The sequence below is a fragment of the Takifugu flavidus genome, chromosome 19, assembly GCF_003711565.1.
Source record: "Takifugu flavidus isolate HTHZ2018 chromosome 19, ASM371156v2, whole genome shotgun sequence".
Lineage (NCBI taxonomy): Eukaryota > Metazoa > Chordata > Actinopteri > Tetraodontiformes > Tetraodontidae > Takifugu > Takifugu flavidus.
In genome coordinates, this window is record NC_079538.1 from 6,561,969 (window position 1) to 6,579,198 (window position 17,230).

The following is a 17,230-nucleotide window of genomic DNA, read 5'->3' on the forward strand; positions in this document are numbered from 1 at the left end:
TATATAAAGTTCTTGTTGGGTTTCCTTTTCCAATAAAATATATTTAAAGAAAATTTTATTAATTTATCTTCTTTTTCGATGAGTCTGTTTAGAAGTAGAAAGATGACTTCCTTTAGATTTTAAGACAAAATCTTTGCATTAGAATTGTCACTTTGAATGCATTTCTAACTGATGAAAGTAAAAATAAGGTGAATATATTTCAAGATGACACTAACTTTCCTGTCACATGCCTACGTTTTTCTGTTTCATACCTCTTTTTCATCTGCCTTTTAGGATAAATAGGAAATAGGATGGAATGCATCGCTGCAGGAGCGTTAATTGCCTGGTTTTCCAGGGTGGAGAGTGTTTAAGAACGTGGAACTGGCAGGAGACAGCCTAATGGGGAAAAGAGGTTAAGCACCGGTGTCAGAAAGGATTAACTTAATAGAAAATACGGCAGGAAAAGTGTAACTTCAGGCTTTGGTGTCGATATTCCCGAGGCTATTTGAGCTTAGATCACTTCTCTTCTGCTATGGAAGGTGAAATGACAGTATATCCTCTTAGTGGGAGATGATTAATATTGCTCTGACAAGAACTTTGTTCCATTCATCACTGTGGCGCGTAACAGGATCAGTTCCCTAATCAATTCCACACACATTCCTTTAAGGGAGAGACACTGACAGCCTAACAAGAGACTCACCTATTTCACTTCAGAGGCGAGAAGACAGCGAGGCTGTAAATGTTGAGGATGAAGCCAGCGGAGGAGGACAAAGTTCCAAAGATGACGGACACTCCCGGAGGACCACATGGACAGAGACAAGGCGAGGACATCTGCACATGTGGAGGACACAAGCAGCAGATTAAAGCGATGTAGTGCCAGTTGTGTCAGCAGGAAATAGATACTATTAACCTGAATGGATTAATTGGGATAGAAACCAAGCGAGCAGAGGAGGAATCAAGTCTTTAACTGTGTTAGATTAGTGCCTGACATAACCAAATTAATTAAACGAGGAACATGTCGAAGCAAAATATAAAAGGCTACCTTTACTCTTGCATACATTAAAACGAATCTACTACATTATTATGCATTCCTTATTAAAATGTTAAAATCTAATTGGAGAAACCCCGCAATTTCCTGCAACGCAAAATACGTTTTTTTTGGGGGGGGTGGCTTAATCAAGCGCTGCTAACATTCATATTACTTTCAACATTTTATGATTTGATTTAATTCAATTTTTAATATTTATAAATAATAAAAACCTGACGTGAGGAGGACCGGGTTTGTGACTGTTCCATGTGTGGCCGGCAGGGGCCGCTGTAGAGGCGACAGCGTTTCCACGGAGACCGCTGATACACCAGGGGCACAATGGCCACAAGTGTCCCGACTATGCTTGGACTTAACACGTTTTCGGGGGCTGGAAGAAACTGTGGATCGTGTTTCCCCTTCTGTTTGTGAATAAAACTTTCAGTCTTACAACGTGGGATCATGGAGGAGTAAGCAAACCGGCCCCTCTTGCTGTCTTTGGTGAGTAAACTTGGTGTGTGCGTGCACAGCTATCTCCAAGCTACGCATTTAGCGACCAAAGGCTAATCAGCTAAGTTCTCTTGGCATTTTAACGGCGCCTTAATTCAGTCTCAGCATTAAAATCTTTGGCCGGTGTCGTTGTGCAGAGATGCGAGTTTCTTTAAAGAGATGATGTGTTTTTTAAAAAGAAAAGTCCGATGCTTCAGTGACTCCAAGGACACTAGCTTAACGGGACCAAGACCAGCCTGCAGGAGCCCTTCAAGCACAAATCTACCAATTTATTATCATTAAACTCTTAATATATTCATGCAGGTGGTGATTATTTTATTTCGTTTGGGAGAAACAAGTGCAGGTTTATGAATTCTGTGTTTGCGAGAAGTATTTATTCAGAGTTGAACACTCATTCAGGAGAAATAAAATAGAAATTGATGCAACCGGCCTGGTTTTAAGTCTTTGCAAGCCTAGAAAAGAAGGAAAAATAACCAAAATTTCAGGGAGTTCTGCCACGTACAGCTGGGATTAGAAATTAGAAATCACTTCTTAGTGCATCCAGTGGCATTTCAACATATTTCTGCGCATTTATTAAGTCTTAAAGCAGCGACAATTAGGACATACAGTATTTACCTCCAGTCCATCTTTTGCATCCATCACGTGACTCCGACGTCACACTCTTAAAACTTATTATCTATTTGTGTGAAATTGTTTTACAGTGCCTGCAATGTTGCATCCAAGCAAACATTGCTCTAATTACTAAATCGCTGTTAATGATGCATGTTAATGTTAAATGCACGTGTGTATATTTCAGGCATGCATCCCTTGTCCTGTGACATCAATGGCTCCCTCAGATTCAGCCCAGAACGTCCTCCTGTGCTGTTGTGGCCTCTGAGTTGGAGTCAGACATGAGAGCTAAGGCTGATTTAAGCCCACAGGAACAGATGGCCCGCTGGCAGTCTCTGCTGCTTGTCATCTGCAGGCCGCCACTTTAAACACAGCTAAATGCTTCTGCAGGGGAGGGGTTTGGTAGCTTTGACTAAGAACCGGGGGGGGGATGTACATGCCGGATGTAATTAGCTGTAGGAGGAACATAAATGAAGGGGAGGACGACCACGAGGACGTACAGCCGCAGGTGACCCACTCCGGGTTCCCAAGTCTAAAGAATTTAGATTAGTGTGATGGACGACAGGAAGTGGGATCACTGATGCTCATGAGCTGGGAGCCGAAGGAAGGGATATTTAGGCAAAATAAAAATGTTGAAACTATTGTGCAAAGTCAAGTGACCACAGAATAAATATAAGGTTTAGTCAATACGAACTGAAGAGACGTGACTTTTTGCTGTGATTGGAAAAAACTGCATTTTTAAAGCATATCGAACAGCAATTAAAATCAATTTCTGTCTTTCAGGATGATTGATCCCAGAACAGATGTCTGCTGCCGTTGTGCTATGGCCTCTCATCCACGGAGTGTGAGCGTCACTCCACCGTAACACACGAGCAGATCACCAAAAACAGGAAAACACAAAACACTGGGGCGGGTTCCGCTCCGCTCAGCAGCAGTAGGGATGCTCACGTCTCATATGAATGGTTTCGTACAAGACGCTGCCGTCCAAGCCCAGGGCCACAGGGAAAGAGCCGTGGACTGTCCCGGGGACGAAGGTAGCCTCGTCAAGCCACCACACTCCAGTGCCCACATGGAGAGGATCCAGCACTACCAGGAGGAGCTGAGGAAGAGGAGAGAGGCAGACAGCCGCGGGAAGCTTGACATCGACCCCAACGCTTCACTGAGGCTTAAGAAGCTGTCGCAGAACCCCAAAGTGGGAATTGACAATCCCACCTTTGAGGGGAAGGAAAAGACCTGCATAGACACGGGTTCCCAGGATCCAGTAACTGGTGAGTGGAGAGCCAGGGCCCAGGAGGTTTTTCAGGAGTTACAGAAGGGTCAAAGAAAGAGAGGTGCTATAAAGAAAGAGTGGAGGGGGAGGTTGTGAGGTTCAAGCAGGAAAAAAGAAAACAAAAGATGAGAAAAGAATGAGGGGGAAGAAGTCTTGGTGACGGAAGGGGATTCACAAATTCCACTAGTTTGTGTCTAGCAGAGCATCCGTGTTAATGGAAAAAGAATTAATTACAATTCATTTGTGTTTTTTTTATTTTACAGCAAATAAATTTGAGTTCAAGGATATTCTGTGTAAGTGTGTAAGATAAATTAGATTCATTATTTTAAAAAAACATGGTGAAAAGGGTGGAAATGGATCCTCTTTGACGCTGCGGGAAATTCTAATCTTTAATTGAGGAGATGAACCGCTTGACTTTTTTTCTGCATGTCTCGGGGAGAGAATTCTCATTTTTGCTCAGGGAAACACTTTAGAGCTTTGAGGGGGTCCTAACAGCTCGGCAGCGACGTGGTCTCGCGTCATTTCAGTGTTTAGGTTCAGGTGTTTCCCTGGGGCATTAGCCAAAGTGCACCTTTGGGGCGATAAACGAACAGACCGTGTCTCTGTGTCGCATCTGTCTCTCAGATGTGGAAGAGTGGCAGCAGGCGCTGAAGTGGACCCTCCACTGTCTGACTGATGTGCAGAGCCAGCAGGACGTGGCGCTGATAATGCAGCTCCTCTCTGCAGAAGACTTCAGGGCAGCCTACAGTGTCTACAAAGCTGTCTCCCAGCAGAAGAGCCGAGTCAGTCCCACCTCGCCGCTAACAGTCCAAGCAGAGGATCTCTGCCAGGAGGTACAGTAACGCCAAGCGCCACCAGCCTGTGCTTGAAAATCACAGAGATGGGTGAATTCATGTTTCTGCACACGTGTCATATTTCCTGCCTACACCCTGAAGTCCAGTGATCACTCTCATATGGGACGCAGCTCCCAAAGTGCTTAATAGAGCGTAAGAGTTTTAGCTGGGATGTGTCTAAATTCAGGGGCTGTGCTGTGAGGCTCAGATTGGCCGTTGAGTAAACTAATCTCCCAGCAGCCTTCGGTGCAGCGCGTTGCGAGAAGCAGGCCGGGATCTGGGCAGCCAGAAAAAGAAACTCCAGCAGCTTACAGTCCTGCGGGCTGAGGCGCTGCGGCACCGAGGGGGGGAGGGGAGAGTGCGTCACCTCGTTAGTAAGACCTGTGTTCACAGTCGTGGAGCAACTGTGCTCCAAACTGTGGCGACACAAAAGCAACCTCTTCCAACCCAGACACGGCGTACGACCAAAAAAATGTGACAAAAAGGCAGATTTGATCTTGCAGTGTGCATCCGCTCCAAAGTTTAAAGAATCATTTTGCTTCACATAGAAATGAGGAGCTCTCCAGCGCCGCCCGTCCCAGCGGGGACTGGTAGGAGGCAGGTGTACACCCTGGACAGGCTGCCACCCCACCACCGGACACACACCTCATTCACTGACACACCATGCCTCGCCATGGATGTCAGTGCTGCCCAGGGCTTAGTGGCAAAGCCAGTCAAAAATAGTCACCACAAGGTCTTTAGATGCAGAAAACCTTGTGCATTAATGGGAGGATGCACGGACGCAGACGACGGCACAGCAAGCATGTGCCAAGCATGTAAAATGTCCCTGGGATGTTTAATAGCTATCACTGTACATGTCACACTCATAGTTATTTACTAAACCGGCTATTATTGAGACACCTTAACCAGTCCACATGCCTTCAGCACGGCTTTTCACAACAGTTTGAAATGTCTTTGTTCTTGTTCAGGTACAGAAAATTCTTCAATCCAGTCAGCAGAAGGAAGGTTTGGAGTTGCAGAGTCTGCTCATCAATCCTCATGTTCAGGTCGGATGTCTTTACCACATTAAATGCACATGAATCATTTTATTCTGCAAAGTTCTGCAGGCTGGCAGATTAAATATCCACATCGCCGATGTGCTGATGATTGGAATACTGAAAAGAATTATTGTACTCCTGTGTGTTTGCCCATAGGCTGGTTGTTGTAATCAGTTACTAGAGATAAGGCGTCTTTTATTTGATGTCTTTAGTAGGTAATCATGAAGACTCGCATTCCTTTCATGTTGCTAGGAGTGCTTTGCTTTGAAGTGACTGAGACAGACCTTCGGCTGCTATAGAACCCGGTCAGGTTGTGCTCTTTGGACTGCACCAAGGCACGTTATCAGACTGTCTTCGTCCATTAGAGAGGCGGTAAGGAGAGAGGTGGGAGATGCTGCCGGTTGAGCGTCCTGACGGGGCGTCTCTGGGGTTGGGACGGCTCGTCCCTCTGAACCACTGCTTCTGTCCTTCCCACATTAACCCGTCCACACGACTGTATCCATCTTGCCACCTGGAACAACATAGCCTGTCTCGAGGCTGCCATTTGGCGGGAAAGAGGAACAGATTATGGTAGTTCCTCTGGGGAGGAGGTCGTGCCAGGAGACTGCCTCCAGTGTCCACTCCTTCACCCGTCCTGTCTCGAAAGTTAAATGATTGATGACGGCAGACCCTGTCTCCTAAATTCAGTAGGAGATAAAGACATTTTTAGCGTAGAAGCCGCCTGGCCTCCATCTCTCTGCACCTCTCTGCTCCAGGACAGATAATCTAATTTCAACTGACAGAAATTAATTGCAGGCTATGAATCACATGTCGGATTAAATTAAATAAAGTGGCAGTCTCTATATTATTTCTGGCTTAGAGGCAGGATTTCTGATTGGTCTTGTTCGGAGTGATGAGGCTGCAGACACTCTGTTACTTTCATACAACCCGTGTGTATATGGAAGTAATACACACCCTCAGCAAATGAGTGAAGCTATCTGCAATGGTGCATCGCGGAGGAGTCGCGTATCGTCATCGTTGATAGCAACTGTTGTTTAAGTCTACTTCACGGCGTTCATCCCCTTTGTCTCTATGTGTCCCCTGTGTTTATATCATGTTCAGGCACTGATGCAGGCTCATGACAGTGTGGCAGTCCAGGAAATGGCTGAAGACAGCCTGGCCCAGTATCTTGGAGAGACGGTCAAACTGGTGCGACTGGAGAAGGCTCGGGACATTCCGCTGGTGCGTTTTGCCATTTCGGGAAATATTTGACTTTAATGTCGTTTTGCTGACACCGGTCGTGAACCGTGTGATGCGCAGGGTGCGACAGTGCGTAACGACATGGACAGCGTGGTGGTCAGCCGGGTGGTGAAAGGCGGAACAGCAGAGAGTAGCGGCCTTCTGAGGGAAGGAGACGAGATCTTGGAGATCAATGGCATTTCTATTCGGGGGAAACATATCAATGAAGTCCATGACCTGTTGGTACGTAGATACTGTTTTGTTTTTAGAGCGTTTTTTTGCCAGGTTTCGGTCACATCCCACTCAACATTTGCGACACAAGGACGATGCTCTCCTGATTTGAACTATATAAATGTATAGAGCTGTCTTTATAGCTATTTTTAACTAACTGTATTCCTCTTCTAGCTAGCTCTAAAAAGTGACTAAAAGGGCTTGTGCTCGTATCCACATGTAGAACAGTTATTAACTACCAGGGCTAATTGGCCAACTCGTCGTGTCATTTTTAGCAAGCTGTTTCTGAGCTATGTTATAACATCAGATAGACGAGGACTTAAAATCTCTGGTCTCTACCTAATTTCCTCGGACAAGCTAAGGAGAAAGAGGCTGTTGTTGGAATGATTATTGCATCAGAAACAGTATTAGAGAGGCGGGGATGACCCAAGCAAATATTGCCTTAAAAGATTTCATGGAAATACAACCACTATCGTCTCTTACGTTCTGTTTCTCCATCAGCAACAAATGCACGGCTCTCTGACCTTCCTCTTGATACCGAGCTCACAGATTAAACCTGCCCCACACAGACAGACTGTGGTAAGTTGCTCGTGATGCTGAGGGGTTGTGTGCCTCTGGATACCAAGTCAAGTCCCCCTGCCACTCTTAACTCCGGCGTGTCCTTCCTCAGATGCACGTGCGAGCTTACTTTGACTACGATCCCTCCGATGACCCTTTCCTGCCATGTCGAGAGCTGGGGTTGTCTTTTCAGAAGGGAGACATCCTTCACGTTATCAGCCAGGACGACCCTAACTGGTGGCAGGCGTACCGGGATGGAGACGAAGAGAACCAACCTCTGGCTGGACTTATTCCTGGTAGGAACCAGAACAGATGGGAAAAAGGTCAACTGAGTCTCAAACTACCACATACAGGCATGAAGGATGGCCGGGAAAAGCTATGTGACAATTCTATAACAGGCGGGCAACTATTTCTGCTGGAAAACACAGTAAAATACAGAAGATTTGTCTAATAACTTTATTGGCAACACCTTCCTGGCAGGAGAAAGCCACCCATCTGGTTTGATAAGTAGATTAAAACAAACACCCAAGAATTATTTGTGCTAACTCTCTGACCTCCACCTGTTGTGGCTGGAGGTTAAGCGCTGGAAATGGAAAGCAGCCATCTTCATGGCTGTTTCTCCGAATACCTGGAAGGTCCGAGACCAAGAGAGACAGCGTTAGAAGCTGGTCATTTTAGCTTCTAAGCTGCCGCGAGTGCACGATTCACGATTTGTTTGTTCTGAAAGTGTTGTTTCAATATGTTTCGTTGTTTAGGGAAAAGCTTTCACCATCAGAGAGAGACCCTGAAGAAAAGTCTGTCAGACAGAAAACGAGAGCAGCAGGGTAAGAACGCCAGTATGGCAGAACACACTCTCTGGGAAGGAAGCCAAATGTAAAAAATGAATACTTTATTTGTCGTTTCTGCAGAGAAACATTGGTATCCAAAAAAAAGCAAGAAACAGAAGAAGAAGAACATCTCCAACATCAGCAAAAATACAGGTCAGACATCTGCCATGCCTCTTCTCTCAAGGAGCTGCAGAAGTGGGCTGTGTACTACAGAATGCCTGCGCTCTTATCCCCTCATTTATCTTTAGTGAGAGACATCCGCGCTCTTGGCCAGCGTTCAAGTGCCCACGCATCCTCGGTATTAACTCCCAACGTCTGGAGGCGACACGTCTTGTCGAGCTGGCGGCAGCTTGTCCAGACTCAACGTGTCGCCAGTCAGATTAGTCCAACCTTCACAGGCAGGATCAGAGACGGCAGCAACAGGTGCTCAGCAGGTGCCTAAATGGCTTGTAAGGCCCTCCCGTGTCACCAGTTCATACACGAAGACGCATAAATACGCACAGTTCAGCCGCCAGAACCTGAAATCACCCAAACTGCTGTGGACACAAGCGCAGGGATGTGAATTCACCTCACAGAAATAATAAAAGATTCTCCTCTTCTGTCTCTTTAGACTATGATGACGTCCTGACGTATGAGGAGATGTCGCTCTATCACCAACCTGCCAGTCGGAAACGCCCCGTCGCTCTGATTGGCCCTACAAGCAGCGGGCACGATGAGCTGCGTCGGAGGCTCCTGTCTGTCGAACCGGAGAAATTTGCCATTGCTGTTCCACGTAAGTACACGTGCGAAAAGAGTGGACCGTGGTACCAGTTACCCGCCAAAGGTGAAAGATCACCTCTGCAGCGTCAACCTGAGGCCTGAGACAGCCGAGATGTGCAGCTGTGCCTTTCTTTCTGGTGCAGACACAACCAGATCCGCCAGGATACACGAGCGGAATGGCTACGAGTACCACTTTGTGAGTCGGAGCGCCTTTGAAAACGACTTGGCGAGCGGGAAGTTCATCGAGTTTGGAGAATTTGAGAAGAACTTGTACGGCACCAGCACCGACTCCATTCGAGACGTCGTCAACTCGGGACGCATCTGTCTGCTTTGCCTCCACACCAGGGTATGAAAACACTGGATGGATGATAAAGATTCAGTCTTATGTGTTTTGGCTGAACCACAATGGAATTAAATCCTTTGCGTCCTGAGGATTCATCTCCAATAACGCACACATTTATGAGAATATTATCATAAGAGTAAACCTTGTTGTGTGGCCTGGAATACTGTTAGTGTTTTTAATCTTGGGATTGATCTTTGTGCCATACATTCAAAGGTATCCTGCCATATGTCTCGTGTCTTAAGTCTCTGCAGGTGCTGAGGTCCTCCAATCTCAAGCCTTTCATCATCTTCATCGCGCCTCCTTCTCAGGAGCGACTACGCACCCTGCTGGCCAGAGATGGAAAGGCACCAAAGGTACCGACCGATATTTGTCATGTTCATACACGAAGCCCAAATGGATCCACACAAACTGACCGCTTCATATAGCAATATCCTCCTCGCCTCGATACTCATGCCTCGTTGTCTTTGAACAGCCTGACGAAGTGAAGAAGGTCACTGAAGAGGCCCGGGAGATGGAGCACAGTTTCGGCCACTTCTTTGATGCGACCATTGTGAACACAGAGCCAGACCAGGCTTTTCACGAGCTGCGGAGGCTGATTGACAAGTTGGACACCGTGCCTCAGTGGGTGCCCACCACCTGGCTGAACTAAGAGTCACAGTCTCGCTGCAACGTCAAGTGATTGGCAAAGGTTGAGAGATTTCAAAGACGGACAGTGCTCATGCTGCAGTTTCACCTGCACGTCCTCCTGATTTATGGAGGCAGGAGGGGGGAGGAATAGCAGGAATGATCTCAGGTTTCTTACATGTTTCTTGTTGGTGTGTGTCTGTGTCTTTGGAAGCCATCAGTTTCATTTCGCTTTAAGAATTTTCAGTTTAATCAAAGGTCACTTATCTACCCTATAGAGATATTTATATATTTGTAGCTATTTATAATTGTAAATATGTTTTCTAGACAAATATTTTATTGTAATGTATTTACATATGTATGATGTACCAAAACATTAAGCTTACAGCTTAAATACAGCTTAGTGGGCGCAGTGATGCACCAAAGTATTTTCTTATTATTACAGTATTACGTGTTATGATCTTTTATACTGTGATATCTGAGAACAGATCTTAATTCACTATGCACCAGCTGTCATTATTGGCTGTAAACCTTTACAAAAAGGACTGTTATTCGAATCAATGTTATAAGAACGATCGGCTTACAATTTATAAATGACAAAGATGCAGGAGCTGTAACAGTTTCGACCCGCGAATAAAATTCAAAACACGGTCAAAACACGCCCACGTATATTAGGTGTCTCATGTTGAGAGCGTTTTTATTGTGATATAGAATCCAACGCGCACGCTAGCCTTTGTTAAATTGTACAGTGGAGTTTATTTAGGGGAATGTGGTACAATGGAAAACACCTTTTATCTGAGGTAACAACCGAACAACCTGGTGGTGGTTCCAGCACCTTCACAACACACACTCCCACAGCTACAACCATTATTAGCTTTACAGCATGCCGTGGTTCCAAATGTGAGGAAACTGAACATCTACACGTCATTACATACATTTATGCACTATATGTAAACGCTTCCTTTTTCAGTTAAGTTTTTTTTTTTTCAGATTGATTGACTTAAGGGTGACGGCCAAGTGTGGCACCACTTTGGCTTTCTGAGAGCTCTCTGATCACACACACCTCTGATCGTTCAGCACCGGAAAAAAGAAAATCACAAAGATCACAGACAAGTACACACAAAAACACCTTTCTTCACTCGGATGTGAAGACATAGCCTGACAGGCACAGAATAAATAGGGTAGGTGAAGTCGATGCTTCATTCAAAGAGGAGATCTTCATCCGTCTCCTCCGTCAGCATGTTGGCGGGCTCTGCGATGGGGCCGAGCTGAGCCAGACGGGCGGCAATCTCCAGCTCGGTCTTTTGCCTGAGCTGCTTCTTCTTTTCTTGGATCTTCTTCAGCCTGGCAGTGAGTTATCAGCATTTTGTTAAAACCGTCAAGTTTACACTGTTAACAACATGGTGCTCAACGGTCATTTCCACCTGTAGAACTCCTCTCGTTCCCTTTCATCCAGCTCTGTGACAATGTAGGTGAGGGTGCGATCAATCCTGGGGATAATCACTGGAAAGTACAAATAAGGAGGAACTTCAGTAACAGGTTTTTACAGAGAGAACATCTCTTTGGTAGGGTGTGGCTTTACCGTGTTCGATGGCATTCACTCGGCGGTTAGTAATCTTTATGGCTTCATCCAAAGTGACGAAAGAGGTCTACAAACAGAAAGTGTGGGGAAAAAACATCTGTTGTTCTTTTGTTGCCCTGTTGTTGTCATTATTGACAGTAATGGTGACGTGAAGCCCGTGGAGCCAGTTCAGGCAGACAACTGGAAGCACGCAGTTCTGGATAAGCTGATCCGTCTCCTGATTACGGTGGGTATCTAGATCCCCCTCTATGTTCAGAGCTTAATCCCACCACCTCCCCACCATCATCCTGTAGGCTATGTTACTTGCTCTTGCGTCAGTGAAGCTACATTCTGCTAGTTTTGCAAATAATTGTGCACAGCACAACTCTTGGTTTAATGCAGGGTTGTGTGGCTGAAATGACCACATTGGACCCCAGTGTAATTGCTCTGTTGCCCTCTACCTGTAGGGAGGCCAACTCCACTAGGAGTTCCACTGCTCTTGCATAGTTCCTCTTCAGCCTGGAGATCTGTTCCCCACCTTTAGCCAGACCAGTCAGTTCATAACCTGGAAGAGACGGTGATAAGAGCTCCCAGCTACCACACACAGTCACAAAGCCAAATTTGACGGATCTAAATGTGACTTACTGTCACCGCCTTCTTGGTAGTGCTCAAAAACCGGAAGGGTGACACCTAAAGCAAAACAATTACATATTTCAAATCTTGCCTCATCAACTGTAATGTTCAAAGGATAAAGAGATTTTTATGCTAACCTGCCACATTGTCCTTCTTAGCACGGACCTTCACTTGAGCTTTGTTGACATTCTGGATTACAGTTATGCTGCGCAGGAGTAAAAGTTGGATTTAGTGGATCCAACCAAAGATGACCTTTCTAATGCACTTCTTTTACACTCACCTGAAATCTCCAGCTGTAAACTTGGCCTCAGCCAAAGAGAAAGCTGCCTCCCTCATGACTTCTCCCATCTTCGTCTTTGTCTGAAGAAAAAGTGAGTATTTTAGGAGACGGTTCGCTTGTCTTGTCACATTGAATAGGAATTGCAGAACTGAGCCAACTGACTTCGATAATTTTACGCAGGATTTGACGAAAACGCATGGAGAGGGCATCCGATTTCTTCTTGAGAAGATTGCGGCCGGTCTGAGCCCCTTTAAGTCGAGCCTTCATTATGGTCTGAGCCCTGTAACGAAAAATAAGTTAGCACATTTTAATTCTTTAATGCTTTAGAATTTATTTAACTGCAGTGGCTGTCTAGGCATTTTTATTTTAAGGCATATGTATGTATCTATGCATGTATATTTTGGTCGATAGATTCAATGTTAGGATTTTCTTAAATGGATATATTAGTAGTTAGTACATTAGACGTAAGCATTGCCTGACAGTTCATTCGACGATCATGATAGAGGTCACATGACCGATGAAGGCTTCTTCCCCTTTCCCAATGCAGTTTGACTCCGAAATATGCTTATACGTGTCCACAGTTGACATAAACCCAGCAGAAATTGAAGCAAAAATGCATTCTTACAGTTTGCTTAAACGCTACAACGGGTTAGCAAGAGCTAGCAAACAAGCTTACATTCTGGAGGGGAATACGTCGATCCTCTCTTTTCCAGACATTTTCTCGTCCTGTCGATTAACCTGTCTTTACTTTAGCTTGCTACAATGGACACAAAAACCAGCCCGGGTCCCAGTATGCTGAAAAATGGATGTGACAGAATAGAATATTATTTTCGTGCAGGATTAGAAACAGTTCGTGATCTTGTCCGACTCTCCGTCAGTAATGATCAGCTGGTCCGTGGTCATGTGACAACCACTTCATACTGCGCTTGCGCGTCGCAGGAACGTTTCCGGGTGATCTTTCAGACTTTGCGTTTCCTTTGATATATATTTTATCTATATCTATATCTATATCTATATTTTATTTTTAGTCCCCCCTTCAAACTATTGATCATTACCTCTGCCGAGGAGGTCATGTGACAGTACGGGCGTGTGTCTGGCTTCGAAGAAAATAACTCAAAAAGTTATGAAAGTATTTTAGGAAATAATATTCCAAGAAACGGACTATTGACTTTTGACGATGCCAGAGGGATTTTGACCGTTGATGTCCAAAAATAGAAGCATTGTGGCTTTGATCACGAATCAATGCAGCCGTAGTACTACTGCCTATATATTAGACTGCGGGTGTCACAATGTATAAGAATGGGAATTGCTTGTGGAGTCCTGCGCTTCTCAAGTGTTTTTTCTGATACCAGCTATACTTTCTATTAGTAATTCATTTGACAGTATTCTGAACTGTATTAATATGCACACGTTTATTACATCCATCACAAATTACGACAGACATTACTGTTGTTAATCTTTGGCATTTACTCTGGAGCAACGTAAAAATACCATCATTTTGTCTTCTGGCGTCTTTTACATGAAGTATGACTTCGTGGATTTTTTTTATAAGACTTATTTTCAATAAAATTGGACTGTACGATAGTGCCAAGAAGTATAAAAATAAATGCCATTAACACGAGGTGTGTTTGTTATATGAACTTTGAACCTAATATTTCACACACCATCTCTCATCATCGGCTCTATTTTTCAAACTGCAAACCAAAATTTGGCTTTTATTACTACAATCAATTTCTCAGGGATTAATTTTAACATTTGCCTAATCACACAATCACAAGCGAAATAAATTTTGTCCAAGTGGAGTTGCCGTAGGTAGCTTTCCAAGATGGCGGCCTTTCGCGCATGCTCAGTGCAATCGGGTAGCGACACGCTCGTCTCTACTACGGCGATCGAGCGAGCATATTAGCACGCCCATGACTGATAGTTAGCGGGCCCGATTTTTTGGTATACAGACTCACAAAAGACAGCATAAGCAGGCGTTTGATCGTACAGACTGGAATTTCCCTGTGTGAAGTACTCTAAGCATATGACACAGGTAAGAATCCAATGATACAACACATTTAATGTGTCCCATCAAACATACGGCGGCTGTTAGCTTCTTAGCTAACGAATCCATTTGCTGGCTGTGCATGGTGCCGCATGTGAGTAGAGAACCGGGTTAGCCTCTGACGCTAATGTATGACAAACAACTTTATTTAATCAGAAATACTTATTAGCGTGCTGTATCTACTTTTTGCTACAAATTGTACCGCTATAGAGATGTTGGTCTTTATTTATATGGTTAAAATTAGCTATAAAAGTAACGGCTTTCGAAATATATATGTTGCATCACCTCACTAAAGGAACTAACTCTTCTAGTGCGACAAAAACCTCAATTTTGGCTTTTCCTGTCGGTTATATCCCCTAATAAACGCCAACTAAAATGACCAACCAACTCGGACACAAGATAAAAATTGCATTACTTAAATGATGTGAATTATTTGACTTATTGAGTCTATTACATTTGTCTAGCCTTTTTATTTTAAAGTCTTAAAACGTTCATTGTTTCATTCCAAACGAAATGACTCCAGTAAAACGTGCACGAATCTTTTATTGTGTCCAAGCTTGATTCATGCCGATGAAGCATTGAATTCAAGCCAAGCAAAATGTAGAAATATATTCCTAGTTTTATTGTCAATATAGATCTTTTAAAAACTAGGTTGTAGGATTGTGTAACTGTACATCCACTTGTATGAAGGAGTACTCTGGTCTATTCCACCAGCTAGTTTTACAAGTCCAGCCATTTGTTTAAAATGATGTGCAAACTGTGTTAGGAACTGATGTGTGACATTCCTCTCTTCTTCTTTTGGTTCTGTTTTCCAGCGATGCCGGGCCTCAGCTGTCGATTTTACGAGCACAGGTTTCCAGAGGTGGAGGATGTCGTGATGGTGAATGTGAGGTCCATCGCTGAGATGGGCGCCTACGTCAGCCTTTTAGAGTACAACAACATCGAGGGCATGATCCTCCTTAGTGAGCTGTCGCGTCGACGCATTCGTTCCATCAATAAGCTCATTCGCATAGGTCGCAATGAATGCGTGGTCGTCATCCGAGTGGACAAAGAGAAAGGTGAGGGCAGGCATGAAGGGATTAACCTAAAATGTCGAACGACAGGAGCTGAGATGAGACCACAAAAAGAAACAATTATAATAGTTGCATGTTAATTTAAGCCCTTTTTAACTTGTGTTGACAACAACCATTTGGGGTGGTGCCAAAAATAATTACACATGGATTTAACATTGTATATGCTCTGCTTTTTAAGGATATATTGATCTATCAAAAAGAAGAGTTTCGCCAGAGGAAGCCATCAAGTGTGAAGACAAATTCACCAAATCTAAAACTGTAGGTCAAATTGTGTTTGGATGATAATGATTTTAGGCGTGTTAAAGACTCGATTATTACACTGTCGCCTTTCAGTGCTAAAATCCTCACCTTGAGTTGTTGGTTTTGCAGGTTTACAGCATCCTGAGGCACGTGGCAGAGGTCCTGAAGTATAGTAAAGATGAGCAGCTAGAGCACCTGTACGAGCGTACCGCCTGGGTCTTTGACAAGAAGTATAAGCGGCCGGGATACGGCGCATACGACGCCTTCAAGCAGGCTGTATCGTGAGTCCCGGGGAAATTATGGGAATAATGAGCCCTCTGAGCTGTTAAATGTTGAATAGAATTTTGTCCTCAGGGATCCATCTATTCTGGACGGACTGGACCTGACGGAGGAGGAAAAAGGCGAACTGATTGACAACATCAACAGGCGACTTACCCCACAGGCAGTCAAAATCAGAGCAGGTATCAGGAGAGTGTAAAAGATTGCTTCATCGTTACTGAATGTAACTGAAAGATACGACAGTTGGTCTTCGCTTCCCTGCGCAGACATCGAGGTGGCGTGCTATGGCTATGACGGCATCGATGCGGTGAAGGATGCTCTGAGAGCTGGACTCAGCTGCTCCACAGAAGTCATGCCCATCAAGGTAGTCGTCGCTTCAGCCACATTTGTACTGAGTGATGTTGCACTGACTTTGCTACTATTAGATGAACACTGTCTCATCTTGGACAGATAAACTTGATTGCCCCGCCTCGCTATGTGATGACCACAACCACTCTGGAGCGCACAGAGGGCCTGTCGGTCCTTAACCAGGCCATGGCTGCCATCAAGGAGAAGATTGAGGAGAAGCGAGGTGTCTTTAACATCCAGATGGAGGTATATGACACTTACTAATATAAGTTATGTGCTACCCAAGCCACATACTGCCCCATTCCAGTAAGGAATGGCCAAGGGCAGGTTTGTGGATTTGGCACCTTGCTTGGGGGTATCTCAGCAGTGCCTTGGGGGTGTTCTGGCAAGTTACCCTGCTATCAGAGCACCATGTCTTGTCTGCACTGGGGCTTGAACCAGGAGCTCTCTGCTTCCTAGCCCAGTTCCTTAAAGACTGAGCTACCAGAATCATCCACCACCATTCAAGCAAGAATGGCCACTTTTTCAACATCCCATCTAACTGGTGATGATGGCCAGTTCAACCCCCGATTTGAATTCTTCTAAAACGTCTTGGTGACTTTGTCTCCACGTCATGTATTTGTTGTCTCATGGGATCCTGCTTTTTAGCCAAAAGTGGTGACAGACACAGATGAGACGGAGCTCGCGCGGCAGCTCGAGAGGCTAGAGCGAGAGAACGCCGAGGTGGACGGAGACGACGATGCCGAGGAGATGGAGGCCAAAGCGGAAGACTAGAATTTAGAAGACTAGACGAGAAGTTTGGATCTTCTATGTTCTCGAATATTCAATAAAGCTTTGATTTGTGTCCTTGTCAGCAGCCGTGAGATGACCAAATCTTTAAAGAATTGTTTTCCATTGTAGTCCATTTCTAATAAAGTTACCTGCAGGTAGTGGGGAAAAATCAGAGA

At 44.8% G+C, this 17,230-nt stretch overlaps 3 protein-coding genes and 1 long non-coding RNA gene across 5 annotated transcripts; 2 read left to right on the forward strand and 2 right to left on the reverse strand.

Moving 5' to 3' along the window:
• Nucleotides 1-23: 23 nt before the first annotated feature.
• Nucleotides 24-1,380, reverse strand: LOC130516658 (uncharacterized). Its single transcript, XR_008947552.1, has 3 exons — nucleotides 1,240-1,380; nucleotides 680-810; nucleotides 24-375 (listed from the first exon to the last, which is right to left on the reverse strand). It is a non-coding gene; the product is annotated as an uncharacterized LOC130516658 (long non-coding RNA).
• On the forward strand, nucleotides 1,325-10,479 carry pals1b (protein associated with LIN7 1, MAGUK p55 family member b). Of its 2 annotated transcripts, none has more exons than XM_057017868.1 (14): nucleotides 1,325-1,504; nucleotides 2,906-3,390; nucleotides 4,017-4,225; nucleotides 5,194-5,271; nucleotides 6,364-6,483; nucleotides 6,562-6,723; nucleotides 7,213-7,290; nucleotides 7,382-7,592; nucleotides 8,025-8,093; nucleotides 8,178-8,249; nucleotides 8,707-8,868; nucleotides 8,999-9,201; nucleotides 9,441-9,551; nucleotides 9,671-10,479. In XM_057017868.1, the coding sequence occupies exons 2-14, from the start codon at nucleotides 3,063-3,065 to the stop codon at nucleotides 9,845-9,847; spliced, it is 1,980 nt and encodes a 659-aa protein (XP_056873848.1). In that variant the 5' UTR covers nucleotides 1,325-1,504; nucleotides 2,906-3,062; the 3' UTR covers nucleotides 9,848-10,479. The 2 variants fall into 2 exon arrangements, with proteins under 2 accessions (XP_056873848.1, XP_056873849.1); XM_057017869.1 differs by having other exon boundaries at nucleotides 7,382-7,565.
• Nucleotides 10,480-10,554: 75 nt separating this feature from the next.
• atp6v1d (ATPase H+ transporting V1 subunit D) lies at nucleotides 10,555-13,211 on the reverse strand. Its single transcript, XM_057017872.1, has 9 exons — nucleotides 12,973-13,211; nucleotides 12,459-12,576; nucleotides 12,297-12,376; nucleotides 12,154-12,221; nucleotides 12,029-12,073; nucleotides 11,845-11,948; nucleotides 11,405-11,471; nucleotides 11,247-11,325; nucleotides 10,555-11,166 (listed from the first exon to the last, which is right to left on the reverse strand). Exons 1-9 carry the CDS (start codon nucleotides 13,011-13,013, stop codon nucleotides 11,022-11,024), a joined length of 747 nt encoding a protein of 248 aa, XP_056873852.1. The 5' UTR covers nucleotides 13,014-13,211; the 3' UTR covers nucleotides 10,555-11,021.
• An 885-nt stretch (nucleotides 13,212-14,096) lies between these two features.
• Nucleotides 14,097-17,228, forward strand: eif2s1b (eukaryotic translation initiation factor 2, subunit 1 alpha b). Its single transcript, XM_057017871.1, has 8 exons — nucleotides 14,097-14,331; nucleotides 15,159-15,401; nucleotides 15,595-15,674; nucleotides 15,786-15,937; nucleotides 16,011-16,117; nucleotides 16,202-16,299; nucleotides 16,386-16,529; nucleotides 16,932-17,228. Exons 2-8 carry the CDS (start codon nucleotides 15,161-15,163, stop codon nucleotides 17,055-17,057), a joined length of 948 nt encoding a protein of 315 aa, XP_056873851.1. The 5' UTR covers nucleotides 14,097-14,331; nucleotides 15,159-15,160; the 3' UTR covers nucleotides 17,058-17,228.
• The last annotated feature ends 2 nt before the right edge of the window (nucleotides 17,229-17,230 follow it).